The sequence below is a fragment of the Zootoca vivipara genome, chromosome 3, assembly GCF_963506605.1.
Source record: "Zootoca vivipara chromosome 3, rZooViv1.1, whole genome shotgun sequence".
NCBI lineage: Eukaryota > Metazoa > Chordata > Lepidosauria > Squamata > Lacertidae > Zootoca > Zootoca vivipara.
Window position 1 is genome coordinate 16220045 of NC_083278.1, and position 27357 is coordinate 16247401.

Here is a 27357-nt window from a genome sequence, read left to right on the forward strand (position 1 = left end):
GTGGAGCAATACAAATCCCTGATCCGCCATGCTGGAGAGGCAAGAAGGTAAAGGACCCCTGGACGGTTCAGTCAAAGGCGACTATGGGGTTTCAGGCGGAGGGAGCCGGCGTTTGTCCAGACAGCTTTCTGGGTCATGTGGCCAGCATGACTAAACCGCTTCTAGTGCAACAGGACACCCTGACGGAAAGCAGAGCGCACGGAAATGCCGTTTACCTTCCCACCGCAGCGGTACCTATTCATCTACTTGCACTTCGTGTTTTCAAACTGGAGGTGGGACGGAGCAATGGGAGCTCACCCTGTTGTGGGGATTCAAATCACTGACCTTCTGATCGGCAATCCCAAGAGGCTCAGTGGTTTAGACCACAGTGCCACCCTTTGCTCAGCCCTGCCTGACTCTGATAGCGGGGAATATTTGCTATTGGCAGAGAAATCAAGCCTGCAAGGAGTATCCCAATACAGTCAAGTGTTGGGTGGGCAGAAGCTACTCGCAGGGGCACCCCCACTAGCAAAATGGCTACTGCTGGGGGCATGCATGGGGGGAGGGAATAAAAAATGGCACAAAAAAGACATGCATGGGATAAAACAGCCATCAATCCCAGCAGCCATTGAGAGTGTTTGGGAGCAGAAGAGATGGGAGGAACTTGGAAGGTGGAAGAGGAGGCTGGAGAAGGTGCTTGGAGGAGGCCAGAGACTTGCAGAGGAGTTTGGAGAGACAACCTTTGGCTGAAACTATCTTGACCACATGCTGGCAAAAAGGCAATATGCTGCAGGAATATTAAAGAAATACAATAATTTATTTCCTTAAGAAACAAATAACCATATTGGCGTTATCCATAACCATTTTAGTCCACAAAGTGGTTCACTGTTACAAAATAATACACGTTTTCCCATACAGAAGCAGAACGCTAAAAAGAACTGCTACACCTGCATATATATAATTAAATGTCCAGGTAAATATGTTTTTTATTGACCTCTAAAGTGATAAAGTCGGTTGACGCACGTGGTTTCTTCTCGGTACATTTTTTGCCACTTCTGTATTTCCCATAGCTCTTTGCAACTGCTGCCGCTGGTGCTGCAGAAGGAATTGGTCCAGGAGGAATTGAGATTGCATTCCTATACTCAAAGATACACTTGCCGGAGAACTGCAGGATTAATTGCAAGCAGCGCTGAAACTTGAGGTATGGCCCATGTAACTCTGCAGAGGAGGAGGTGCAATTTCATGCACATGTGGATTGGGTGCAGTGGTGGATGGGGCCGTCAGTTTGTGGGGAAGGAACAGACAATGAAGTCCGCTGAATGATAACCTATCAGGTGAAAGGGGTGGGATGGTCGCCACAGGCTGGCAGGGAGAAGGGTCTATGCAGCATTCTCTGATTGGCTCCTGCAAGCCTGCCTGGGTGCATGGGAGATCACATGCTATTTGAAATGGCAAAGGGTTGCACGCAGAACCTGAGCTTTTGCACAGAACTAAGGTCCCTCCTCCAGCAATTGTGGTCCTGGCATATCCGACTGAGTTTTAAGGTGCTGATAGAGCATATGATTTGACTAAGCTGTGCCAAGGCTGCAGTAGCATATGTTGTCTCTTGGCACAGACTGGATCACTGAAGTTTTTTTAGATGGACACAGCCTACCAATTGCTTTTTAACTGTTTAGATCAGTCATAGGCAAACTCCGGCCCTCCAGATGTTTTGGGACTAACAGGACCAGTGGTCATGGATGATGGGAATTGTAGTCTCAAACATCTGGAGGGCCGGAGTTTGCCGATGCCTGGTTTAGATAACAAACTTCCGTAAGTTCATGGTGTGGGTCACAGCAATAATTGATCCATGCATGCTCCTTTGGATAAACATGATACCCATGTTTAAATCTCAGTAATCTTTTCAGTATTGTGCTTAGAAAGGGACATCTGTGCAATAATTTTATGTGAAATGTAATTGGATTAGGACATTTTTACCAAAGTGCGAAAGTCATGCTAGATTTTTGTTGTTATTGTCATTGTCATAAAATCAATGCTATTTTTTACATTGGTTCCCCATCACAAAATCCTTTCCTTTAAGACTTCACCTCCACCGACCCCCTACAAATCTTTTTGGAAGCTATTCAGCTACACTAAAATAATAATAATAATAATAATAACAACAACAACAATAAAATCCACTGTTTTCCCAGGCTGAGGCTATTTTAAAGAAAGGATTTGGAATAGTTCAACTCTGCAGAGGATGGGCGAAATATTAGATAGCTTTTGTTTCTCTGTTTATTCCCACCATAACAACCTCAACAGGGTTTCTAAGCATTTCATACTGCATACATTTGCACTTGTGCATACCGATAACAGTGCAGACATTTCCCTATGATTAATAGGCCACTGAGCTGTGGCAGAGAGGGCAGAAGTTGTAATTGCTGATTTCTTGGGCTTGTACACAGTGCTTGCAAATATTGCACATCCAAAACTGATACTCTGTGATGGCCCTTCCTGTAGCAACACAGGTTGGGAGCTTCCCTTCTCCCCTGTTAAAAGAAACACAAAGTGGAATTTTATTTTTATCTTTTTGAATGAGCGTCCCTCATATTCAACAGTGATATTGCTAGTAAAATATGATCAGTTCCATTCAAAGCTATGTTTGTTCACAGCACCAGTGTACAGCTATTTATTTTTTAATTTAGAAAAATTACAGTATAAAACTTATTCGATTTGTAAAACATTGTAAATATCTTAAGCAAGCAAGGATAAAGAATGAAAAAGAAGAAAACAGAAGGGAAATAGATAAAGCAAAAATATAAGGGAATGAAAGAAGAAGAGAAAGTTTGCATCTACATGGAAAAAAATATGTGCATATTCTCCTGGTGCATAGCTGGTTATCATAAGACAGATATATGATAACTATTAGCAGATTTAGTCATGATATGTCAGAAACATCTTATTAGTGAGAACAACACAAAGGGCTGAGTATTGTATTGAAATTTCCAGTGGTTTATGAATCAACTTCAATACTCAGTGGTCAAATTTGAACATCCTTGAAGCTCATGCCTTGTTACTTTTATACTAAGCAAACTAAGCTAAAAAGAGAGATTCCCAAACCAGTTGCACTATTGCATTTTGTCATGTGGTTTAGCAAATTTCCAATTAAAAGCGACCACTTGTCCAGGTGCTACTAATGAAAAGGAATGAATTCGAGTTTCAGCCTCTATCAAAAATTAAACATGAATTGCAACATACAGCATAGCTACTTTTAGCAACATTCGGCTCAGAGACAACATAAATTCTATTTTAGCCACAATGGGAATAAAAGCAGGAATCTTACTCTTCAAGAAGACCCTCCAACTCTGACTTCTTGTTATCTTTAGGAAAGTGTTTTGTGAATATCTGCAGGGCAAGCTCTTCATACTGATGCTTCTGGTCTGGGAGAGAGTTTTCCAAAGATTCCAGTTTAACAAAAGCTTTTGAACAGATAGAAAAGGCTCTATTGGCACATGCGCAAAGAGCCAACAGGGAATAGATCTCTACTGCAGGAATGATGTCTTCATAATCCCTCAAGTGAAGGGCTGCAAAAAAGAGAACGAGATCTCAGCATACTTGCTTGCTACACTAAAATAGGCAGTAGTACGGTAGTACATAAATCCTGTTATTTTAATTCATTCACCCTGATCCACACTCTTTGTACAGAAAGTTCCCTTTGTGCTAATGGGAATGGTTTGGTGCAAACAAAATGGAGCTGCATGCATGGATCGGCTCCTCCAGTTAAACAAGAAAATGCTTTAGTAGGTGGGAGCTTCTGAGAACATTAGAGCTGTCGTAGTGGCATTGAACTGCAAGACCGAAGTATGTCTAATCCATTCAAAAGCTTTTGGAATCCCACAAATGATGGATCTTAAACCAAACTACCCAGCGATCCATAAAAACAAGTAATCCTACCAGTCTTCATTGCTGTATCTACATAACCCTCATAAAGCTGCCTTTGGGCAAGTATAAAAAAATGGTAAGCCTCAGCTCCTCGCCAAGCGTTATCGATCAGGCGACTGTCTGAAGAGAGAACATCTTCCTCGAGCAAACCAGCTAATGCTGAAGTAGCCTGGAAGCAAAGACAGAAGAGAGAGAAGAAAGCATGAAGGCAAAATAGTTGTCGATGCTATTAATTTATAATGCCCATTTTCAGTTTTCACTAGTGAAGATGGCTGCTTCAAAGTGAATTTCAAACAATGTACGCAATACCATTGTCAATGTCTTTTGAATATAGCAGCAAAGCATGAAGTGCAGAGAGCTCTTAAATAACAATTAAGTTACCTCCTCCAAACTCACACTCACTGAATAGAGGTATTATGTGTATCCTAAAACCAAACACATTTGTTTGGATGTGGAGCTCTGATGCAGAGATTGGCTTTCCCATATTCCACAGGTGAGAAACTAGATGTGGCCAGTGGCCTTTAATCCCCTCTGACCCTCAGTGAGCCAATTCTGACAGGTGTGTGGGGCCTGTTCAACAAGAGGAGGAGGCGCTGTGCACAATGAAATGGCAGCAAAGGTTGCCCTTTCTCCTGCTTGCTAAGTGAGATGTGTCGCTGGGATTTTTTCGGGTGAGCTCTTCTACCGGAGTTGTTAGCAGAGGAAATGACAGCATGGGGCTTCTGCGGCTATCCTTCCTGTAACCCTTAAAACCCTTTTCTGGATCTTTTACCTTTGCGAAACTATTCTCTACATACTGTTGTGAACAGCAATTTTTAAAAAATATATGAGAAAGATCGATTTGTTGCCATCTGTCCTAGAGATATTTTTCAAAAACGTCGTCTTGAAAAGGTACGACTTGCTTTCATGTTTGGTGGGCGATCAGGCACCATACCTCTGAAACTTTCCCCTTGACTTTCCCTCTCTGCGCGTTTTTCATTTGTTCGTGATATTGTTCTACGAGTAAAGCTGACATCACATAGAGCTTTTTAACACGCAAAGGCTTGGTCCTCTTTTTAGCCTCTTCATCTGCAATCTTTTTAAAGAGAAATTTCAAAAGAAATGCACCATTAAAAAATAATAATGATTTTATTTTTGTTTTCTCTCTACAGTTTGAAAGTGAAAGCCTAAGGCTCATGAAATAGAAAGTATGACACAATATGCAATTTATACCTTATTTATAATCCCCAGCCAATCTTGCTACTGATCGTCTTCCCCTTTACCCTGCTGGAAAAAGGCAAGAGCAGCTGCATCACCACTTTTGGAAGCAGCCGATATGGTGGAAGAGTAATGCTCTGTTGCCCATCCAACAATGGTGTTGCTGCTGCTTCCTGGGGAGATGCAATTTCCTGGGGGTGAAGTTGGATGTGTGCAAGCGCACTGACAGAACCAATCTATCACTCCTGTTGGTGCTCCCTGGCAGCCCAACCTCGCCACTGCCCTGGTAAGTGGCAGCAATGCCGCTGTTGGAAGTGCGGTGGAGTGGCATCGCTCCACCATGCCTGACCACTGCGCTGTACTTCCCATGGCAGCTGGCTACCCCACAAGAGGAGAGGAAACAGGACAGGATCAAAGTTTCTTCTGTCACTTTTGGTTGAGGAGGCTCTCCAGTCCAAGAGGCACCTTTGACATTTAGCCAGCTGCAGTTCTTCCAAAGAACTGATGGAGCCCGCAAAGCCCTTTTATAAAGCTGATTGACCCTCTCCTGGGCTCTTCAGGGATGATCCCTCCCACTGGCCAATAGTATCAAGGTAAATCCCCATGACGGGGTGGGCTCCCGTTGTTCGGTCCCAGCTCCTGCCAACCTAGCAATTCAAAAGCACATCAAAGTGCAAGTAGATAAATAAGTATCGCTCCAGTGGGAAGGTAAACAGCGTTTCCGTGTGCTGCTCTGGTTCTCTAGAAGCGGCTTAGTCATGCTGGCCACATGACCTGGAAGCTGTACGCCGGCTCCCTCGGCCAGTAAAGTGAGATGAGCGCCGCAACCCCAGAGTCGTCCATGACTGGACCTAATGGTCAGCGGTCCCTTTACCTTTACCTTAAGCTTCAGCTGGTTTAAAGATGTCAACTGATGGGTAGTAGCTAATTTTGAGCAATGCAGCAGCCGTGAATGCCCCATCCCACTCTGTTGTTGTGGGTCTGCTGGCATTCAATAGGAGGGAACAGGGTGGATAGGAAGGAACCTACCTAACCCTTACACTTGGTTGGATGCAACCCATGTTTTCACCCCAAATGCAAAATACCACTCCCTTTTAAATATGAACAGGATATAAACTCCATTTTTTACAACAGCAACAACAACAAAACCTGAAACAAAAAAGTAACAAACATATTAGATACAAGCTGCAGTTCTGTGCAGCTTTCCTTCGGTAAGAGGCCAAAGTAGTAATCTTCACTTGAAACTTAAATGTATTGAGCTACTGATGTATTGCTGAAAATATTGAAGCCTTAGTATACCGATTATGTGTTTGTAAGTTCTCATCTAGAGAAGTGTGTGGCTAAAGTCTCTCACACACAGTGAGGAGCTGCTGTTCAGAAAATACATGCCATGCACACCTGTGTGCTTGAAAGCCCAGATAAAATGCTTCACTGGATAAAAGCTACAGCATACAATTAGAAATGAATACATTTATTCCCAGAAACAGAAGCAGCATCGTTGTGCAAAGTTAAACCAAAAGCTCCTATATAAAAAGTAAATCGTCTTAATTAATTAGCATTGCATATTATCAAAAAATGCATGCATATATTGGACAGTTCATCCACAATAACCGTACCTTGAACATGAGCTTAGCAGCGTCAAAGAAATAGTTGGCTTTACGATACAACTCAACAGCATCAAGGGGCTTGTTCTTTTCTAATAATTGAGATGCATATCTAGCTAGCAGAGAGCCAATCTCTTTCATATTGTGTTGCTTAGCCAGTTCAACAGCTTTACTCCACTAGAAGCAAAGGTAACAAATGTTAAGTCAATTAAATACAATTTTAAATATATATATCAAAGGTCCACTCTCTCAAGCAAAAGAGCTCTGCTGCTGGAGAAAATTGGTTCAGGCCTTAGGGCTTTGAGGCCACTGGTAAAACCTATTGTGGTGGAATATTGGGACACAACTCAGGGACAGAATCAATGTAGCTTCTGTTGGTACTCTCAGTGGCAAAACAGTGCTAGATAAAGGTGTTGCACTGCCCAAGTTTCTGAAAGACTCTATGCATCAGGGTGAGGAACCACTTTTGGGCAGAGAGCCACATCTAGCACTGGGCAATATCTGGTTTTCAACATCAGGATATAATAATATATCACATTGTTTGAAATCAAGAGGGAGCTATGTAGAGGCTGGTCTAATCCCTTCGCCTGTGCTAATTACCAAAATACCTGCCTAGATTCCAAGGCAGATAATAGCAGCGTGGGGAGTCTGCATAAGGGAATTGGAACTGGCACAAGGGAAAGTAGAAACACCTTCCATCGCAACATCTACATTGTTGTAAGTCCTGATCTGAATTGTGTTCCTCCACTCTGCCAGCTGCTTTTAGGAAAATTAAAAGGCTGCTGGGAGTTCTGATTTCAAATCTCTTATGCAATTTGTGGCTTGGCCCTCAGACACAGAGCATAGGAGGATGTAAGCAGCTGGTCAGTACAAATCAGTTGATTATTAGAGGTTATTATGTAAAAGCAATTCTGGCTATTGGGGGGAAATGATATTAGAATGAACCACTATTAGGTATTAGAATGAAATTAATGTGCAAACAACCTTCCAGTTCAGCAACTGGGCTTATATTGTTACCTGGTTGAGATTTACACAGATATCTACTGCATCCTTGGGTCTGTTACACTTGAGAAAGGCTGCTACAGCTTGTTCACACATACCCACAGTAACGAACTTGTGGGCTATGTCCTGCAGGAGACACCAAAAGCATAATTATACTGCAGAGCATTATTAGGGTGATTGCCAATTCAGTTGCACTCAAGAGTATATCCTGACTTTAATGGATCTGCTCTGAGCATGACTAAATTGGCTATCACCCCATGTCTGTATTGTCTAAACTACAGATACCAACTGCAGATACTTCAACACTAATAAATTCACCATGACATATGCTAACAAGGAGACTACTTTGTCAGATGCATCTGTTCATTTGATGGATGCAGAAGCACAATATCGTTACCATATGTAGTAACTTGCAGAAACTCTAACGTCCTTACCATCTTCTCCATATTTTAGGCACATCAATAAAATTTAATTCAGCGATCAGCTGGGATATACTCCCCCCCCCCTTATGATAACAATGTGCCACTTTTCTTCTTGTGTCTGTTTTAAAAAATTTTTTTACAGCTGACATTCTTTCTACCGGGGTTTGGTATTAGAAAATTTAGAGCTCTGAAGAGTGTTGAGAAAGAACATGACCAAGGATACTTTTGTGTTAAATATCATTCTCTCTCTCTCTCTCTCTCTCTCTCTCTCTCTCTCTCTCTCTCTCTCTCACACACACACACACACACACACACACACACACACACACGACACTCTATCAAAGATGTGTGTGTTGTTACAGTCTTCTAAAACTCAAAATGTGGTTTAGGATGAATAACATAAAGGATCTGATTTGTGTAAACCAGTGGTTAGTTGCTGGATGAAGTCAGGTTGTTCTGACAAGCAGAACCGTAGGCCTACATTGAACTAACCTGGCATGCTAGCAGAAACCAGCACAAACATTCCTGCTGGTGCAACAGGGCTTTCCACCCCCCTCTCTCCCCCCAAAATCCACCTTGGAGGGTTGGGGAGAACCCCCAGAACACTATGAAGGGGGGAGGAGAGGAGGGGTTGTTCCATCTGGCTAGCAAAAATGCTTGTGCTACTGGAACAAGCAGAGATGAGCGATGCTGTAGCCCTCCCACAAAACGTCATCTTTTGCATGTTTACTCAGATGGCTATGCTTTGCTTCCAGTTGGAGGCAGCAATGCTTCTGAACACCAGCTGCTGGAAGCCACAGGAGAGGAGAGTGCTTGTGGGTTTCCGACAGGTGCCTGGCTGTCAACTGCGAGAACAGGAAACTGGACTAGATGGGCCACTGGCCTGATCCAGCAGGCTCTTCGTATGTTCTTAAGTCCCAGGTAGTCATGTACAGGATTACAGCCTGAGGATGTGAATTCGCAATAAGTAGCTTTCCATACTTACAGGAAGCAATTTGTTGTTTTCTGGAAGTGAGTTAGCTAAATCCTCTAGCGCTTGATAGTCTTCCAGCATATAGTAACATTCAGCCAAACGTTCATGGTTTCTGCCTTGTACATAATATGGCACGGCATTGGTCCTATAAGAAGTTGGGCATGGGTGGGAGAGAAACCACATCTCTGATTATCTGTTAACATTACCTGCTTGCTGTTGTCAGATTGTCAATGTGTTTAATTTCCTAAGGTCAGTGCTACAAAAGGATCAATAATTGCACCAGCAACGAAGTAGGGAAACCACAGAATATATCTTATGCTTAAGTTTTCAAAACGGAATGCTTTTTGTGTCTCTTTCAAATAAATTCACTCTACACACACACACACACACACATTTACATTTCAAAATATTCATTTAAACAACCTTAAATCACTGATTTCCCTTCTCTTTTTGCGGTTCATTTTGCATACCACACATCCCTGCATATTTTAAATGAACTAAACCATTCAGTAATCCATTGTTACATCCATCAAAACTTATTGACACTGCTGAATTTTTCTTAATGCTAACAGCATTTTTTTTATAAACACAATTTTCACCCATACTTTCAGTAAACAGTTTCCAGTCTTCTTTAAACATACATTCAAAACCATTTTTTCCTGTCTGTTTTTAACATTTCATATAACTGATGATACTGTACAATATCATCAAATAAATTCATTAATTAATGTAACTAATTCATCAATCAGAGAGTTACATGGAGGTTAAACGTTGTTCGATATCCATTCCCTGCATAAGGCAATTAAAAAAAACTATAAAAGAAACTAATTAAGTCCCCAGTTTGGACAGGAGGCAGCAATTGTCACTTATAGTGTCAAGTTATGAACATACCATTTCTGTCTATCAGCAAAGTAGTCCCCAATTTCATTGTGTGCCATTTCAAGGAGACTGTCATCTCCGTGTCCCGAGCCCGTTTGCAAAAGCTGCACCACTCGAAATCCGTTCCCTAGTTTCATTCGCAAATCAACGGCAAGGTCTCTGCAAATATAAAACCAAAAATGCAGCTTCATGAAATACAGAGAGCCAATTCTAAAATCCTTTATTCATTTAAAAGTACATTTAGATCACCTTTAAAAGGCAGAAGCGTCTCAAGGTGGCTTATGAAACAAAAACATTCTACATTCAATGGTCCCTGGGAGGACATTCTGTGGGCGGAAAGGTATCACAGAACTCCTTCTCCACAGGGGACAGCACTTTCTGCCACCATGCTGGGATGGTGACGAAGATTTCCACTGCCATGGTTGTCCTGCTGGCGCTCCTCCTTTGGTGGCAGGGCCAAAGATGGGGTGATTCAGGTGTGTGTCAAGGATGGCCAAGGGTCTGCACCCTCTCAAACAGAGCCAGAAACTATGTCAGCCTGAGAGTTGGCATAGTTAATTCCCTCCCACTGCCTTCAAAAAGAAAGAAAAAAACTCACTCTTCTCACTCCAAATTCACTCCATTATACTCACTCCTTTCACATTCTTTCTCCCCCCAGCCCTGTAGGTTTCTTAAAGTACAGAGCTGTGGACCAAAATGTTCAAATCGTATCTCAACCATGAAGTGAACGGGTGGCTTTTGGCGAGTTATTCTTGCTAAACCTCAGCCCGTACCTGGAACAATACTGGCCTGCCTCATATCAGGTTGCTATAAAGATGAGGAAGAGCATGTTTGGAATTGCTTTGAACACTGTAAAGTGTTACATAAATGCACAGCATCACCCCCAAGGCAGCTTACTAGGCCTCAAACAGATGTTTTAGTCTGTACCTGCATCACTTCTCAGTTCTGTCCCCATGCCTAGTATTTTCTTTTTTCATTGGTCTTCCCCCTTTTGAGTTATGTGGATTTGAAATTTAGAAACGCAATATGGCTTGTGCGGCGCTCACAATTCCTAAATTGACTCACTCAAGAGAAACAGCTCTAAACAGCTCTCCCACGATCAATTGTGCTGTTGTGCACTCAGGGGATTCTCTTGTCAATTCAAATTTATCCTAGAAAATTACCTTCTGTCCATGTCCAAATACATCCTTTCAGCTTCTTCAAATTTGCCGAAGTAAACTGCCACTTCGGCTTGCCTCAGTAATTCACTCTGGAGGTTGAGAAGACGCTTGACAAACTTGATACCTTGGTAATTTTTGTAGCGCACAAATGCTTGCTCAGCAGTGTCAAGATCCAATCTCTGGAGAGCTGTTTCAGCCAACAGTCGCCTGTATAAAGAACACAGATGTCTTACCTGGAAAAAACAGCTTCATAAGGAACAGGCTTAACAAATATTCTTGGCCGAATTGCAGAAGGAGCCAAAGCAGTATATGGAAGAGAAGAGGAGAAGGTGGATGCGACGCCCAAAAGATCTCGTGGTTTGGGGGGGGGGGGTGAGAAAAGCTTTGGGTGTGCAGATGAAGGGTCTCTGCAATACCCAGAAACCTCCAAAGGTTTCACATCATCCCTGATGGAAAAATCTAAGCTTATTTGAGAAGGACATCTAAAACCCTGAGAGGACAGTGATATATCCAATTCGGGAGAAGTTGCTGTGTGAACACCTTTGCTTGTCTGTATCTCTAGATGGGTTATGGGAGAGAGACTGAGGCCTCCTGAATTCCTGGAACGAGTGCCAATCTCTTGGAATCCTGGGAGGGCAAAAGAGGAAGGGAAGTGATGTGAAATATGTATCATTCAAGGGTAAATATGGAAACCGTGGAAGGGGAGGACAGGAGGTCAAATGTTCGTAGCTTGGGGGTACTTCTGAATCCTTTGCTGTCACTCGAGGCTCAGCTATGCCACTATCTGGACAGCGATAGCCTAACTACTGTTGTCTATGCTCTGGTAACCCCAAGGTTAGATTATGGCAATGTGTTACACATAAGGCTGCCTCTGAAGACGGATTGGAAACTTCAGCTGGTGCAGAATTCAGCCAGACGGTTTGAGCCTATTACACCGATCCTGGTCCAACTGCACTGGCTACCAATTAGTTTCCGGGCCCAACTCAAAGTGCTGGTTTTGACCTATAAAGCCTTAAACGGTTCAGGACCGCAGTACTTCAAGGACTGCCTCTTTCCATATGAACCTGCTTTTGGACGTGCCAGGCGTTTCTGTGGTTGGCATCTGTCCAGGCAGGGCAGAGGTATGGCTTGGGGCTCTTTGGAGCTTTAATTGGAGTTGCATCTCCAGTGACGGCCCAAATGTTCCTCTGACCTCCTGCTGCCTTTTGCTTGGTGGGAATGTCCTCTGTCTTTCAGCAAAAGGTTGCCTCAGCTATCGCCTAGATGGGCTGCTCCTTTCTGAAGGTTCCCCATCTAACTTCTCCATTGCTCTCTGGTTCTTTTCTATCTCTCCCTTAAAATAGGCTACCTGGGCTTGCTGAAACAGCTTACCTACCCATGTTGCAGGCCAAAAGCCGCCTGAGGATTGAGAAGGAAAATGTATCACATGATCTTCAGTGTCCTTTTGCATGCACCAATTCTTACACGACCTATTTACACTTTTGACATATCATGAGCAGCAAATGTTTATATTTGACCTTCAAAGGGGGTCAAATTTAGCCAGCAGATCTTATTACTATTGGATGTTTTCACATCAAACTGAGATGAAAGGTAAAGACCATTAGGTCCAGTCGTGACCAACTCTGGTGTTGTGGCGCTCATCTCACGTTATTGGCCGAGGGAGCCGGCGTACAGCTTCCAGGTCATGTGGCCAGCATGACAAAGCCGCTTCTGGCAAACCAGAGAAGTGCACAGAAACGCTGTTTACCTTCCCGCTGTAGGGGTACCTATTTATCTACTTGCACTTTGACATGCTTTCGAACTGCTAGGTTGGCGGAGCTGGGACCAAGCAACGGGAGCTCACCCTGTTGCGGGGATTCAAACCTCCGACGTTCTGATTGGCAAGCCCTATGCTCTGTGGTTTAACCCAGAGTGCCACCCGCTGAGATTATTTTCCTATATAACAGATACCAGTCCAAATCCTCAGCTAATAAAACCTGTTTTATTAACCTAGATTTAACCCTGAAAAGCCATAAGAATATAATCCCTCTAACTAGGAAAGAAAACCTAGAAAAAAATGGAATTTTACCAAAGCCTTGGATGCGAATTTTCTTCAATGAACTGGGCAGACTCTGCAATGCCTGCATTATTTACAATCGCTTGTGCATCTCGTAGTGATCTAATCTCAAAATTAAGAATGCAATCCTTATTAGGATGTTCAGGATTCTGTAAAATACACAAAAAAATAAGTTTAGTGGCTGCTCATTTCCATTGAAAACCACTGTTTTGTAAATCGTATACATGGAATGTTTTTAGAAGGGGGGGAATCTAAAATTTACCTTTAATATTTCATCCAGTAAAACAGATTTAATTTCTAAATCTTCAAAGTTGCAAATGTATCCGGACGTTTGAAGGGGTTCCTTAAAATACAAGTTACCATATAATCAGCAAATCAAAATTATCCGGCAGCATTTCAGGCACAAATTTCAATGCCATTTAGGACGCAATCTTATGTACACTTCCTAGGAAACAAATCCCACTAAAATCAGAGACTTAATTGTGCTGTTAATTGTGCACAGGATTGTAGACTTTGGCAATATTATCACCGGTTTTCCTGCCTACTTTATTTATCTTACTCACGCAACCTCATATCTGTGCTCCCTCTGTATTTGCGAAATGCAGAGGGAAGCCTGTGGAGCTCCTTGCAGCTTTCAGAAAGCGTCAACCTATTATTGCTGTTGTTTCTGCATTTGCAGTTTAAATCCTCAAGGGGCCGGAACACCATTCCTACAGAGAACAGCTACATCATTTGAAGCTTTTAGACTTAACAGCAGGGACTACAGAGAGGCTTGTAACATTTTCTAAACTCTAATTAACCAAGGTGTGACATCTTTTAAGGTTAAGATGACTTTAAGCAACTCTCAGATAAATTCATGGAAGATATCTCAATTTTCAGAGAACTGCAAGTACAAAGGCACTTCATCTAGCGGCAGCTAGGCTGGTGACCGTAAAACACCGGTCCTAAAGGACCCACTTGCCAGAGTGGTGTATGCCCTGGTTATCTCCCGCTTGGACTACTGCAATGCGCTCTACGTGGGGCTACCTTTGAAGGTGACTCGGAAACAACAACTAATCCAGAATGCGGCTGCCAGATTGGTGACAGGGAGTGTCCGCCGAGACCATTAACACCGGTCCTGAAAGACCTACATTGGCTCACAGTATGTTTCCAAGCACAATTCAAAGTGCTGGTGCTGACCTTTAAAGCTCTAAATGGCCTCGGCCTTGTATACCTGAAGGAGTGTCTCCACCTCAATTGTCTAGCCTGGACACTGAGGTCCACCTCTGAGGGCCTTCTGGCAGTTCCTTCCCTGCGAGAAGTGAAGCTACAGTGAATCAGGCAGAGGGCCTTCTCAGTAGAGGCAACCGCCCTGTGGAACACCCTCCCACCAGATGACAAGGAGATAAATAACTATACAACTTTCAGAAAACATTTGAAGGCAGTCATGTATAGGGATTTTTTTTTTAATTTTTAATGTTTGATGTTTTATTGTGTTCTTGTATCTGTTGGAAGCTGACCAGAGTGGCTGGGGGAAATCAGTCAGATGAGTAGGGTTCAAATAAAATACTAATAATAACAACATTTAAATATTAGGTGCTTGCGATCAGTAATAGGGATCTTCATCACCTTCATTATAAGTGGTTTCCCCAGGGACCAGAAGCATAACATGGGTCAGTGAGAAGTCATGCTTTCAGTGTTGTGGGCCCAACTCTCCCACTAGTAAGAAGTAGGATATTCACTGTCTGTGATGAGTTTCAGATGCCTGGCTAAACCCATTTTATTTAAGGAAGTCTTCACATCAGGAATGCTTCTTTGAGGTTTTAAAATTTTCTGATTTTCTTTTGTTTTCATTTCTGAGGTTTAATTTACATTTTAAGTTTTGTATGTTTTTTTAAAAAAATCGTTGTAAGCTGATTTGAGACTGGGATGGTGAGAAGTCCGATCATTTTGTAAAAATATTGATGATGATAATTAAATAGTAAATATATAATACTCTGCTTGAAAGCTTCCAGAGGATCCTGTCTAGCCACTCTCAGAGACAGAATGTTGGACTAGATGAAACTTTGGTGTGACCCAGTATTTTTACTACTACTTATGTAGTTGTTCCACCGTAATGATCCAAGAGCTCCACGAGGAGCAAGGTGGGGTGGAGGGAAGGGGGAGAGGCATCCCACCCCAAAATCACTTTGTTCCCTTAATCCCTGTTGAATTTCCACCTATTTTCACTTTGCTTCCAGCTTGACAAAAACTCCTAGTCAATCAACCAAGGAATATATGTGACAAACAATGTGCTAGAAGAACATATGATCTCAAAGTGGATCTGCAGAGAACTTCGCCAACTGTCTTCCTCCTATTCCAGCCCCCCAAAATGCAATGGGAGGTCGCAGACTCCCAATTAAAATATTTGTATTTAATTATTGCTTATTGCTGTACCTCAGGATCCAAGTTTCTGAACACATACATTCTTGTTTTCTCCATCATGGCAAAAAGCTCTGGATTATCTCTGGCCCATTTCATATCCCAAACATCTTTGCGTTCCAGTTTGAGTTGTTCACCTACTGCTTGGCTTCCTGAACTGTCTGTTATTCGGGTGTCCAAGTCAAAGAAAATCAGCATTCCTAACATGTCTATGATAGCAAGACGGCTGAAAATGAAGGGAGAATGAATGAAAACAAAAACAGTCCTTCTTTATCAAATTTCTGTCTCATATTTGAAATGGTTTACCGTGAAGGTACAGTAGACCCTTGGGTTATGTTACTCTTGAGTAACGTAAACTTCAGGTTGCAAAAGCGGCAAACCCGGAAGTATTTTTCGCGGTTTCGCTGCTCGTGCATGCGCAGAAGCGCTTTATCATGCCACCTATGTGCGCAGAAGCGGCGCCCTGGATATGGATTTTTCAGGGGGGGTGCACAGACCCCTGGAACGAATTAAATTCATATCCAGAGGGTCCACTGTATTTCTTAAACCAGAATTTCAGCCACAAATAGCACAGGTAGAACTACATATTAACAGGTAAACAATGAATTCCCAAATTGGCGTTTCTTTCAACATCATAGTAATAATTAAAATAATTAAAATTTATAATACACCTTTCTCCAGCAGATCCCAGGACAGGTTAGAGCAATTTAAAATTCAGAATTACAAACCAGTTATCAGCTATTATATTTACAAAAAGAGGATGAGCCCTGAAGACACACATCTCAGGTGTCAAAGGCCAGGGTAAAGAGGCAAATCGTCACCATTCCCTGAAAGTTGTAGAATATAGAGAATTCCACAATTTAGGGGCTGCCGCAGAAAATGCCCTCTCCCACCCCACCCCACCTTTTGAGGGGGGTAGAACTACCCTTAACACCTGGGAGGATCTGTCAGGAATGAGGTGGTCTTTCAGATCTTTGCATCCAAAGTCTTTAGGGCTTTGAATGCTAACATGAGCACCGTGAATTGGGCCTGGAAACAAACTGGCAGCTGAGGCATCTGTTTTAGAATGAATAATCTGGCTGCTGCGTTTTGGACCACTTGGAAGCTTCCAAATCATCTTCAAGGGCAACATGGAGTAGAACACACTGTAATGATCCAATCTGGAAGTTACTAGAGCAGAATGCTAATATGAGGAAGGGAAGCCCTTCTCTCAACACCATTATCTGCCGGAACCTGCCCCCCACCCCACTTCAGTTAATTTTTCACCTTTCCCCCCCAGTCTATTAAAAGCCTTGGGTTGTACCCAACATAGTGCTCTGTGAACATTCCATCAGTGCAAGAATTTCTGCCTGTGCAATGGAATGTTCTCCCCCTTCCTCTTCCTGTTCACCCCCAATTCTATTCTAAGGGATTCCCCCCAACCCTTTGGAGCAGATTTGGGTAGGCATGGGTGGAGGAGGGGGGAGATGGCCCATTGCACAAGCAGAAATCCTTGCATTGATGGGATGAAATGGTTGAATGCTACCTCTTGTCTCCAATATAATATGTAATCTAATCTACAAAAAAATTCAGCCCCCTAGAATAATGTTTCAGCTAACAGAATGTATCCGAATTGGTAAAGATTGCGCCTCAAAGTTAAGAATATATTTTACAACCAAACTTCTATCTTACCTGGAGGTGCAATTCAGAGACATTTGATAAGGCCGACAGTTGAGGAGATACTTCCGAATCAAACCAACGTTGGGGAGCCTATAGCTCTGAATGGTGCCAGATTCTCGTCCCTAGAGAAAAACAACTTTTGAGAAGCGAGGAAAAATAAGCATAACACACATTTCTTTATGTGCTGATCTACGCCACGGGTAGGCAACCAGTAGTCTTATCAAATGAATGAGCCAAAGGCTTGGGAGAATAATAAAACTGTAGAGTTGGAAGGGACCATGAGGGTTCTCTAGTCCAACCCCCATTTCTGCTACTTCCTCTTCCCTTCAGTCCATTTGAAATTGCTGCGGCTGAGCAGGAATCGCTGAGCAGTGGAGAGAAAGGGGACTTAGGCACACCCCCTTTATTGGCAGCCCCACCCCTTTTCCCTCACTGCTCAGCTGTTCCTATAGTTCAGGGTGCATGAGAGAAGCTGGTGGAGGAGGAACAGAGTGATCTGTCTCCCTCTCGCAGGTTATTGTTGAGGTTTGCCCTTTCAAAAAACAGCAAAAAAATCCTTTGTAGGCACTCACTTCCCCAGTGTTGCATGAGGTTTCGTGTCCATATGTGAACAACCGAACCTTCACTTTCATGCTTGAAGCCCTTTGCTTCATTTTTTTAAAAAAAGTTTTTATTTATACTTTTCAAATTTATACATTTAATTAATTTTACAATCACTTTAACACAGGCATAGGCATAGGCAAACTCGGCCCTCCAGATGTTTTTGTAGTCCCAAAACATCTGGAGGGCTGAGTTTGCCCATGCCTGCTTTAACATTTCAAAGTTTGACTTCCCCCTTTCTGCAGTTTAAATTTATTTTTTAATATCTTCTGCATATCCAAATTCATTTAATTTGCTCATTTAATTATCTACTCTAAATATATACTCTTATGAAACTGCAAGTTATTACAATAATCCTGCCAATGTTTTTATGTTTGCAATTTATCTGTAAATAGTCAATAAACCATTTCCATTCTTTTATAAAAAGTTTGTTATCTTGAGTTCTTATTCTTCCGGTACGTTTTGCCATTTCTGCATATTCCATAAGCTTTTGTATCCATTCTTCCTTTGCTGGGACTTCTGCTTCTTTCCATTTTTGGGCGAGTAGCAGTCTTGTTGCTGTAGTCGCATACATAAATAAATTTCTATACAATTTAGGTAGTTCTGTCCCTATAATTCCCCAAAGAAAAGCTTCTGGATTATTATTTTACAAGGTTATTTTAAACATCCTTTTCAATTCATTATATATCATTTCCCAGTAAGCTTTAACCTTACTACAAGAAGACAGCAGCTGCGGCTGCTGTTTGTATATAATCTTTTGTGCCTGAGACTCGGATCAGCTTATCTCCTGTTTGCCACCTTCTCATGTATGCCCTGAGGCATAGTCAGTAGTGGACAGTGTAGTGAGACAGTGACACTCACCTGACCTCCAGTAGGTCATATCACTGCTGTTTACCAGCAGATAGCAGAGAGGGAAGCATACAGTGGTATCTTGGTTTTCGAACAGAATGTGTTCCAGGAGTCCGTTCGACTCCTGGAACCATTCAAAATCCAAAGCTGCGGAAGCCGCGCTAGATGTTCGGCTTCCGAAAATCGTTCAAAAACTGGAACACTCACTTCCAGGTTTCAATCGTTCAGGAGCTGATTTGTTTGGGAGCTAAGGCGTTCGGCTTCCAAGGTATGACTGTATTGGAAATACATTGGTGGGAGCACCAATTGGCTCTGCTGGCGCACTTGTACCACAACGACCTCCCTGCTCCCTCTCTACCTCCCAGTGAACAGCAGCAGCAAGACTGGCCAGAGGTGTACTAGTATACTGGTACAGCCTTTTAGATTCAGCATGGCAAGGGCAATATCGCCCAGCTATAAATTTATTCTTGTGCAGTGTTAAGAGAACCATGTGTGCTTGGAAAAGAATATGCAAATATTGTTAAATAAATGAATGAATTAAAATAAACAGCACATTTGGTACTTACAATAATAAGTGTCTTATCAGATGCTGTTATTGCACAAATCGGATCCCTCGTTCCCTGAAACCATATCAGATGTCAAGTTTAATCACCAAAAGCAGTTTTATTCTTTGAAACAGAGGTACAGAGCAAAATCGCTAGCAAGAATATGGTAACATTTAGAAGGGAAAATATTTCTTTTGAGTTGTATGACCGAGCAATTTTCTAAAAAAAATAAAAAACACAGAAGAAATCTAATGCACTTTCAGATTATAAACATCAACTCAAAACGGCTTTCCTTACAGACTGGCCAAACAAGATTCTGGTAAGAACTAGAACTTACTTGTAAAGCTTTCGCATAATCAAGTACTCCATCCCCTGCTCCAGAAGGGGTATCATCTACATGATAAATCCTGAAAGGAAAAATGGAAAAAGGAAATTGGTACTCTCTGATGTACAGGGATATTTTTTAGGGCTTGCACATGATGTTTCGTTTCCCGAATGTGTGTGTGTTTTCCTGTGGTTGTTCTTAATGCAGGAAGGTTTTTTAAAAAGTGGTTATAGGGTTGAGGAAGGCAAAAGGTTCTGAAGAACCTGTCTATAAGAATAAAACCCAGCGTGGGGAGTCATTCTGTCTAGAGCACGTCCTCCAGTGCACTCTTGCAAGCAGGAAAATACTGCACAGAAGGAGGATTGGATTTTGGAGGGAGCGGGGTGCCAGACTGAAATGAAATATGGCAATTTGATTGGGAGAAATTCTCAAAGCAAAATAATCCAAACTTCCCATTATTATTCCAGGTATGACACAAAAAATTAGGCTTGGGTCCTAAGTCAACTTAAGGAGCTTGACAGAAGCAGAACTCTTCCCTTTCTTGCCCCCTGCATCGCCCAAAATGCTTCTCTGGACACTCAGTGGGGGCCTGCCCATACAATGCAGAAAGGGAACAGAAGGGAGGTAGAGGAACAAGAAAATGGGAAACTTTCCTTCTATGAACTTCATTAAGCTAACTTATCTTAGGATCCAATACACAGCACTATAGAAACAGATATAAGAGGTGGGCCATGAAAGATCTGAATGACATCAAAGAAGAGAATCCATTGGTGTAAATAAGGGTCCCAGAAGGAGTTATAGTGAATTAGCTATGAAGACTATTTGGCATGATGAATAAGAGATGTTAGTCCCTTCCTGCCTGGAATATAGGCAGATATTATTTACAAATTAATTATTCACAAAGCAACTATTTTATGAATTTGCTTGCAAATCAAATGTCACAGAGATAATGCTAGGTGTTAAACAACATAGCACAGGAAAAGAAGCTGCAAAATTGGAGAACAAACCTCTCTTTGCCCTCTTTTCTAGTTCGTGAGACCTGATTAATTTCCATCGCAGTGAGCTTCTTGTCCACACGATACTGCCAGATATAAAATGCTTCTTTTGAAGCTGCTATCACCTGGGTTTTGGTCATGATAACGAACAGTGGTGCTATTATAAAATCCAAACAAGAAGCACAAATTGAATAGGCCTGTTGAATGTTTTGGTGCAATCTTATTTAGACCAAGATAAGAAGTAGGTTGTGTACATGGCATGGGTAGCCAACATGCAGGTAAGTCAACCTGAAGGTGTTGTTGTAGTAAAACTCCAATCAGCCTCAGTGAGCAGGGCCAATGGTCAGGGATGATAGGAGCTGTAGTCCGGAAACAATTGAAACTGGCTACCCTTGGGTGTCATTGCCAGGTATAAGAAAAACAACACAAATCTCATGGCCTGGTTCAAAGAGCTATATGTGCTGAACACAAAATGTGCCGGGAATTTCTAGAGAATAGATGCTGGCACACCCAAGTATACATTTCTCATTTATTTCATAATACATGTGCTTCGTATAGATAATTGTCTTTAAAAACTTTGATTTTAGAGTTATCATTATATCCATTTCCATTCCCCTACTTGACTTGTATTCATTATGCTATCAGTTTTACAAAACAATGCATTCCTAATAATGAAAAGTTTTCTGCAGAAAAAAGGTAGCAGTGGAAGTCTCCACCCCACTCCACTGGATTTGGGGCACAAGTGGAGAGTCTATGGCCTTCCTAGATGTTGTTGGACTGCAACTCCCAGAATCCCTGATCCCTGGCCATGCTAGCTGGGACTGATGGGAGTTGTAGTCAAATGGCATCTGGAGGGCCAACCATATCCCCCATTCCATAACAGTGTATGTGCTCTTTTGGGCTGTTTTGGAAGGAACAGTGGGCTATAAATTTTCTAATAACAATAAATAACAGCAACAAAAACAAATGAAAGGTAAGATCAATAATACCTGTACCACAGTATGTAACAAGGTACTTTGAAGTGTGATTCTTTCTGTTGTGCTGATCTAACATCTACCACCAACTATAAACAGTGCAATCAACAATCTCTATTGAGCTTTATCTATCAGTCGTTTTGATAGTTTAATATCTATGGCAGAAATAACCAATGAGCAATAGAACACTGAAATTGAGAAACGTTAAGTGGGAACTATGCTTCTACTCTGCCTACCAAGCTCTGTTGTTAGAAGCAGCGAGCATGGTAAATACATTTTAAAAGCCTCCCATTGAAACCTGGCAAATATTAGCCTTTGATGAACCTGCATGCAAATGCATAATTAAAAATAATTGGAACTTGATAAGGAAAGGCAGTTGCAAATTGGGCTCAAGTACTTGACTGAAACCTGGAAATTAAACAGTTTTTGAAGATTGGAATTGCATGAATAAAGTGCACATGCTTTAGTGATATTTGCAAAAGTCAGAACGATTGACAATATCCCCAATAAAACAGCAGATGTGTGGGTCCTTTGAAAAGTGAGCATGATCGGCACTTTTGAAAAGAGCAAATATGTTTAAATCACATGCACAGATGTTCTGATGTGGTGTGGGAATGAGGAACCTGTGGCCTTCCAGATGTTGTTGGACTCCAACTCACATCAGCCTCAGACAGCATGGCCAGTGATTACCAGTAGGGATACTGTAGTCTAGCAACATCTGGAGAATCACAAGTTTCCTGAGATGGAATCCAGAAGTTCAACATTTCAGTTCTCAGCCCAGCCACAAATGCACTGAGTGGCCTTGTAAAAATCCTTCATCTGCAATAAGATCCACCTTACCTATTTGAAAGGACAATATATGTGAAGCACCTTGAAATGTCAAGCATTACTCATTATTATTGTATTATTAGGTTGCATCCAATGCTGCATCTCTGCTGATGGAAAAGAGGGGAAGGCAATTTTCAGTGATTCCTCCTCCTTAATGGAGTCTTCCAAATCACCCAAATCTCCTCCAGAGGATTGGGCAATAGGGCGGTTCATAAAAAAAACTTCTTCTTTTTTTTTTAAAAAAATGCCTGCTCCAAAGGTCTTATCTTACTACACTAGGGATTATATAGCTATATTTGAAATTTCATGCATATCAGCTAATATCTTGACCCTGCTCCACTGAATTGAAATTTCAGCCTTCACGGAAAATGGCCAAGTAAACAGCTATTTTTGTGGAGATGGGTCAAGATATTAACTGATATGCATGAAATTTCAGATATAGCTGTATAATCCCTAGCGTAGTGGGATAAGACCTTTGGAGCAGGCTTTTTTTTTTTTAAAAAAAAGTTTTTTTAATGAACCGCCCTATTGGGCAACCTTTTGGAACGTAATGGAAGCTGGTGCTGGTGGCTTCAAGGGGTAGGGGGTGGGAATCACAAAATCACCTCCCTCCACATTCTGGTGACAGAAGCTCTTCTGGATCAAATAGCCTTTGTCTGCACTGGGCAGCACTGGCTACAAAACACTATGCTTTGTCAATAAAATAATATTGGCTTAAAATCCCATTCCTACCTGATGCAGCTGGCATTCTGAACAGAAATATCAATTAACAAGGAACTGGATTTAGACTAAACATGAGCACAGTTCCACTTATGGGATGCTCCCATGGGCAGAAAGTGGGACACACAGCCCCGAAACCCCCATAAAGGCTGAAGGATGCCCTAGAACAGTGTGGGAGGTAGTGGGGGGGGGGCTTCCTGGGGAATTTTTGTGGATGTTTCTGCTGCATCAGAATCCCTTCTGCAATCAAAGGGAGGGACATATGTCTGTATCCAGCCCACAGTCACTTTTGCAATTAGTTTCAAAAGAAGTGGACCTAGTAGGCCATACTAAAATGGCAGTAGTAGGTAGACCTACTTCTATTACATTTTGCTAATGTTTCAAGACACTAAACAGCAAAGAGTTTGCCAGCTCTGTCGCATAAGTAGTAGTTAGCCATTTTGGATTGCCATTGCAATCTGAAATGATTTGGGGCAAAGGCTCAAGAAGCATAATGAATACAATAAAACTCTGAACATCTGCTTACCAATGTCAATATATTTTGGATCCAGAGGAGTACCAATGGAATTGCAGAGAACAAGTACATACTATGGAAAAATTAAAAACAGATAACTGCCAAAGCAAAACACATAAACCACTATATTCGGCAATTCAAATTATATATTATTATTATTTAAATCTGTATCCTCCCAAGGGAGCCCATATAGATTAGGCAAGGAAATACATCCAAGATTTATGATTGCATAACAAGTTAATATTTTTAAATCATTTTTAAGGGGAGAAGAAAGTATCAAGCTAAATTCCTTTCCACTAAAACCACCCCCACAACAAGGAAACCACCCCTTTGCAACAAAATGTCACTGCTTATGAAAGGGCAAAGCACAAAATATTATGTTAGAAAGCACTACTGAATCCCTTTGACTAATCAATGAGTTGAGTCTAGATTACTTGAACTTGGATCCCACTGAAAACAATATGAAAAGTTAATCACAACTAAGTAAAATTCATGTTGCCTGTTTAGTGAGGTTTCTGAAGCCAAGATAGTATTTTTTGGGTTTATACGTCACTCAAAGGTCAAATATACTATCACTCTCTGTGAAACAGTACAGATCTAAAGAGGCAGTTCCAGAAATTATAATTCAATGAAATGGGTGCTGATTACATATACCTAAATGGTAAATCACATCATACCCATATAAGCCACCCATTAAAGCAGCATATAAAAGAATTGTTTTACCATTGCACCAAGAGAGTCAGTTTCGTGCTCCTCCTTTGTAAGCATTGTACAAGAGATATGGGAAATAATTAATTCTTTTGGCAAAGAAAAGAATACCAATTAAACTAAGTATATTGTATGTAACAGCAAAAAGAAAAAGTGAGGCTGTTGGATTTCTTCCATATAGCTTCCAAATTATTAACAGTGATGTAGAAAAATTTACTTGCACCATAGCATTTTGCTCTATGTCCTTCCCAGTGCCTTTTTTCTGGAGGGACGCAGGGGTACGCATAGCACTAAACATTTTGAGAATCTTTCTACTTTTGTCCATTTACTGTATTTACTTCCCCCTGATTTGAACTATAAAATGGTGATTTTCTTGAGTCAAAATGAGAGTAACCCTAAACATTCTAAAGAAAAAAGCACTGGTCCTTTCTAACTGCATCTCATTTCAAAATACAAAGCCATGTTCTCAACATCAAAGGAGGACTGTTCCTTGGGTTTAGTAATGTTAGAGAGAGTTGGTTTACATAATCAAGCAGACTCAATGGAAAGCTAAAAAGCAGGTGCTCCATAAGTACAGTATTCAGCGTGACATTAAGGCTGCAAAATAAACTTAGGTACATATCCAAACTCTTGATTGTTCCTTTGCTGGAGCAAGGCACACTCCCAACTGCCCATCAGCAGAGAGGTTGCAGGATCATGGCTTGCTCAAGGAGTGGGGAGGCAATTTTCAAGTAATGGAAATTGCTTCTGCCCCCCAGCACAGTTTTGGAATCACCTAGGGGAAGGGAAGGCTTGCAAAGCCCTTTCCTGTGCTGCTCTCTGTTCCAACCTCTGATGTTGCAGGTTGAAAGGCTCATAGTGGGGAGAGCTTTGCAAGCCTTCCTATGCTCCTCATTTCAACGTCTAACACTGCAGGTTGAAAGGAGGAGCGAAAGAAAGAAAGAGCTCTGTAAGCTTCCCTGCACCACCACAAGTTGAAAGGATCAGCGCAGGAAGGCTTGCAAAGCACAGGGCTTGTCAACACTCCTTGCATTGTGCTTCTCATTCTTGAGAACTCTGTACAATGGATTGTGACTGGTGGGTTGGCCAACGAATTGGGAGCCAAAAACATTCCCCACCTGTTTTGAATATAAGCCTGCTGGGAGGGTTTTACTGTTGTTTAGTTCGAACGCACATCAAAGTGCAAGTAGATAAATAGGAACCGCTACGGCGGGAAGGTAAACGGCGTTTCCATGTGCTGCTCTGGTTTGCCAGAAGCGGCTTTGTCATGCTGGCCACATGACCTGGAAGCTATACACCGGCTCCCTCGGCCAATAATGCGAGATGAGCGCGCAACCCCAGAGTCGGTCACGACTGGACCTAATGGTCAGGGGTCCCTTTACCTTTACCTTATTTTATGTTCTAGGCAGCACCTCCTGATGTTATTGACACTTCAGAAATAACAACAACAACAACAACAACAACAACAAATCAGTGCTTTGAAGATTTACAACTTGCAGCAGAGCTTTCAACTACAGCTTCTAACTAGTTCTTGCCACAAGGATGTTAAGCTCCTATATCTTTGAAGGGAACTGAATTGGTAATGAGTGGACCTTCTATCAGGGCTCTGCAAACAAATTAACTGTCCCATTTTCTAATTCAAAGTGATTCATCAAGAGTTATAAGGTAACTAGGGATACCTGAAGTTGATTTTCATCGGCTTTGGTTGCCAAAATGCAGAAGTCTCCACAGGTTGTAATGGAAATCAGACTCTTGACATATTTCAGATACTTTTCATTGTTTTTTATGTCCCAGAAGACCACACAGTACTCTGGACGGTCAGGTCGGGTATATGCATAAACCACTGTATTAGTGCAGTAACCCCACTGTCAACAAAGAAAACATTATTTGTTATTCATAGTAGAGAGTAACATAGAGAGAGATTATTCATAGTGTAGAGCAGGGTTTCCCAAACTTGGGTCTTCAGACTTTTGGGGGGGACTAGAATTCCCATCATCCCTGACCACTGGTCCTGCTAGCTAGGGATGATGGGAGTTGTAGTCCAAAAACAGCTGGAGACCCAAGTTTGGGGAACCCTGGTATATCTACCACTCATCATTACTATTCTCCTCAAGAGAATATAACTAACTCTAATGAACATGGTGAAGAGCTGCTGCTATTTATTATTATTATCATTATAATATACCAATATATATACCGCCCTTCATCCTAGACCATGGGGCAGTTTACAATACAAATACAATACAATACAAAAACACAAAAATACCACAATAACAAAAAAAACCCAACCAATTACACCTCACCCACCTCGGTTTAAATGGCCATAGGTTGCTTAATTAGCCAAAGCCCTGGGAGAAGAGGAATGTTTTTCCTTGGCACCTAAAGATATGTAATGAGGGTGCCAGGCGAGCCTCTCTGGGAGAGCATTCCACAAGTGGGGAGCCACTGCAGAAAAGGCCCATTCTCATGTTGCCACTCTCTGGACTTCTCATGGAAGAGGCAAATGAAAAGGGGCCTCAGATGGGGAGAGGCGGTCTTCGAGGTGTTGTGATATCACAGAGAGATGATTAATTTTAATATCATAATTTCCGGCTTCTCCTTCTGTAATGCTTGCAAATGGCGCTGTAAGCCTTCCAGTGAAAGTGGCATTCTGCAGCTACTTACCTTATAGTCTGGTCGGATATTTGCAAAATAAATACATTGGTCAACGGCTAGTGATATTTTTAAGCCTCCTCCTTCCCAAGACAGAGCTGAAACTTGTTTGCCTGGAACCTTCAGGGTACGCAAATGCTGAAACGACACCATCCATTCATTGGTTACACGTTATCTGTAGGAATTCCAATCCTACTGCAGAATATATTTTGCAGGTAAGACTGGAAGAAAGGTGTACATGAACTCAAGAAGGCCTGGGCCTTCTTGCCAATCTAATAGGTTGACTTGAGAGAGGTAATTTGTGTGCAATAAGGGTTAAGGTATAACTGTGATAAAGAGCTTGGCATCCCCCCCTCTTTTCTTTTTGTTTTCTCTTTTCTCCTCTTCTTTTT

General features: G+C 41.8%; 1 protein-coding gene across 2 annotated transcripts in view; it reads right to left on the reverse strand.

Moving 5' to 3' along the window:
- Nucleotides 1–775: 775 nt before the first annotated feature.
- WDR35 (WD repeat domain 35) overlaps nt 776–27357 on the reverse strand; it is a 35253-nt gene continuing 8671 nt past the window's right edge. Inside the window, exons 9-28 of one of the 2 annotated variants that reach the window (XM_060272431.1) lie at nt 26978–27103; nt 25993–26178; nt 24329–24361; nt 23618–23678; nt 20582–20726; nt 19587–19656; nt 19271–19324; nt 17268–17377; nt 15612–15822; nt 13459–13539; nt 13209–13345; nt 11144–11347; nt 9993–10139; nt 9114–9246; nt 7722–7832; nt 6717–6881; nt 4838–4978; nt 3916–4072; nt 3305–3545; nt 776–2510 (exon numbers count right to left, since the gene is read on the reverse strand). In XM_060272431.1, coding sequence (XP_060128414.1) covers nt 2357–2510; nt 3305–3545; nt 3916–4072; nt 4838–4978; nt 6717–6881; nt 7722–7832; nt 9114–9246; nt 9993–10139; nt 11144–11347; nt 13209–13345; nt 13459–13539; nt 15612–15822; nt 17268–17377; nt 19271–19324; nt 19587–19656; nt 20582–20726; nt 23618–23678; nt 24329–24361; nt 25993–26178; nt 26978–27103 — 2667 coding nt within the window. In that variant the 3' untranslated portion in view covers nt 776–2356. The remainder of the gene's footprint in view (nt 2511–3304; nt 3546–3915; nt 4073–4837; nt 4979–6716; nt 6882–7721; nt 7833–9113; nt 9247–9992; nt 10140–11143; nt 11348–13208; nt 13346–13458; nt 13540–15611; nt 15823–17267; nt 17378–19270; nt 19325–19586; nt 19657–20581; nt 20727–23617; nt 23679–24328; nt 24362–25992; nt 26179–26977; nt 27104–27357) is intronic. The other variant, XM_060272432.1, reaches the window with a different exon arrangement.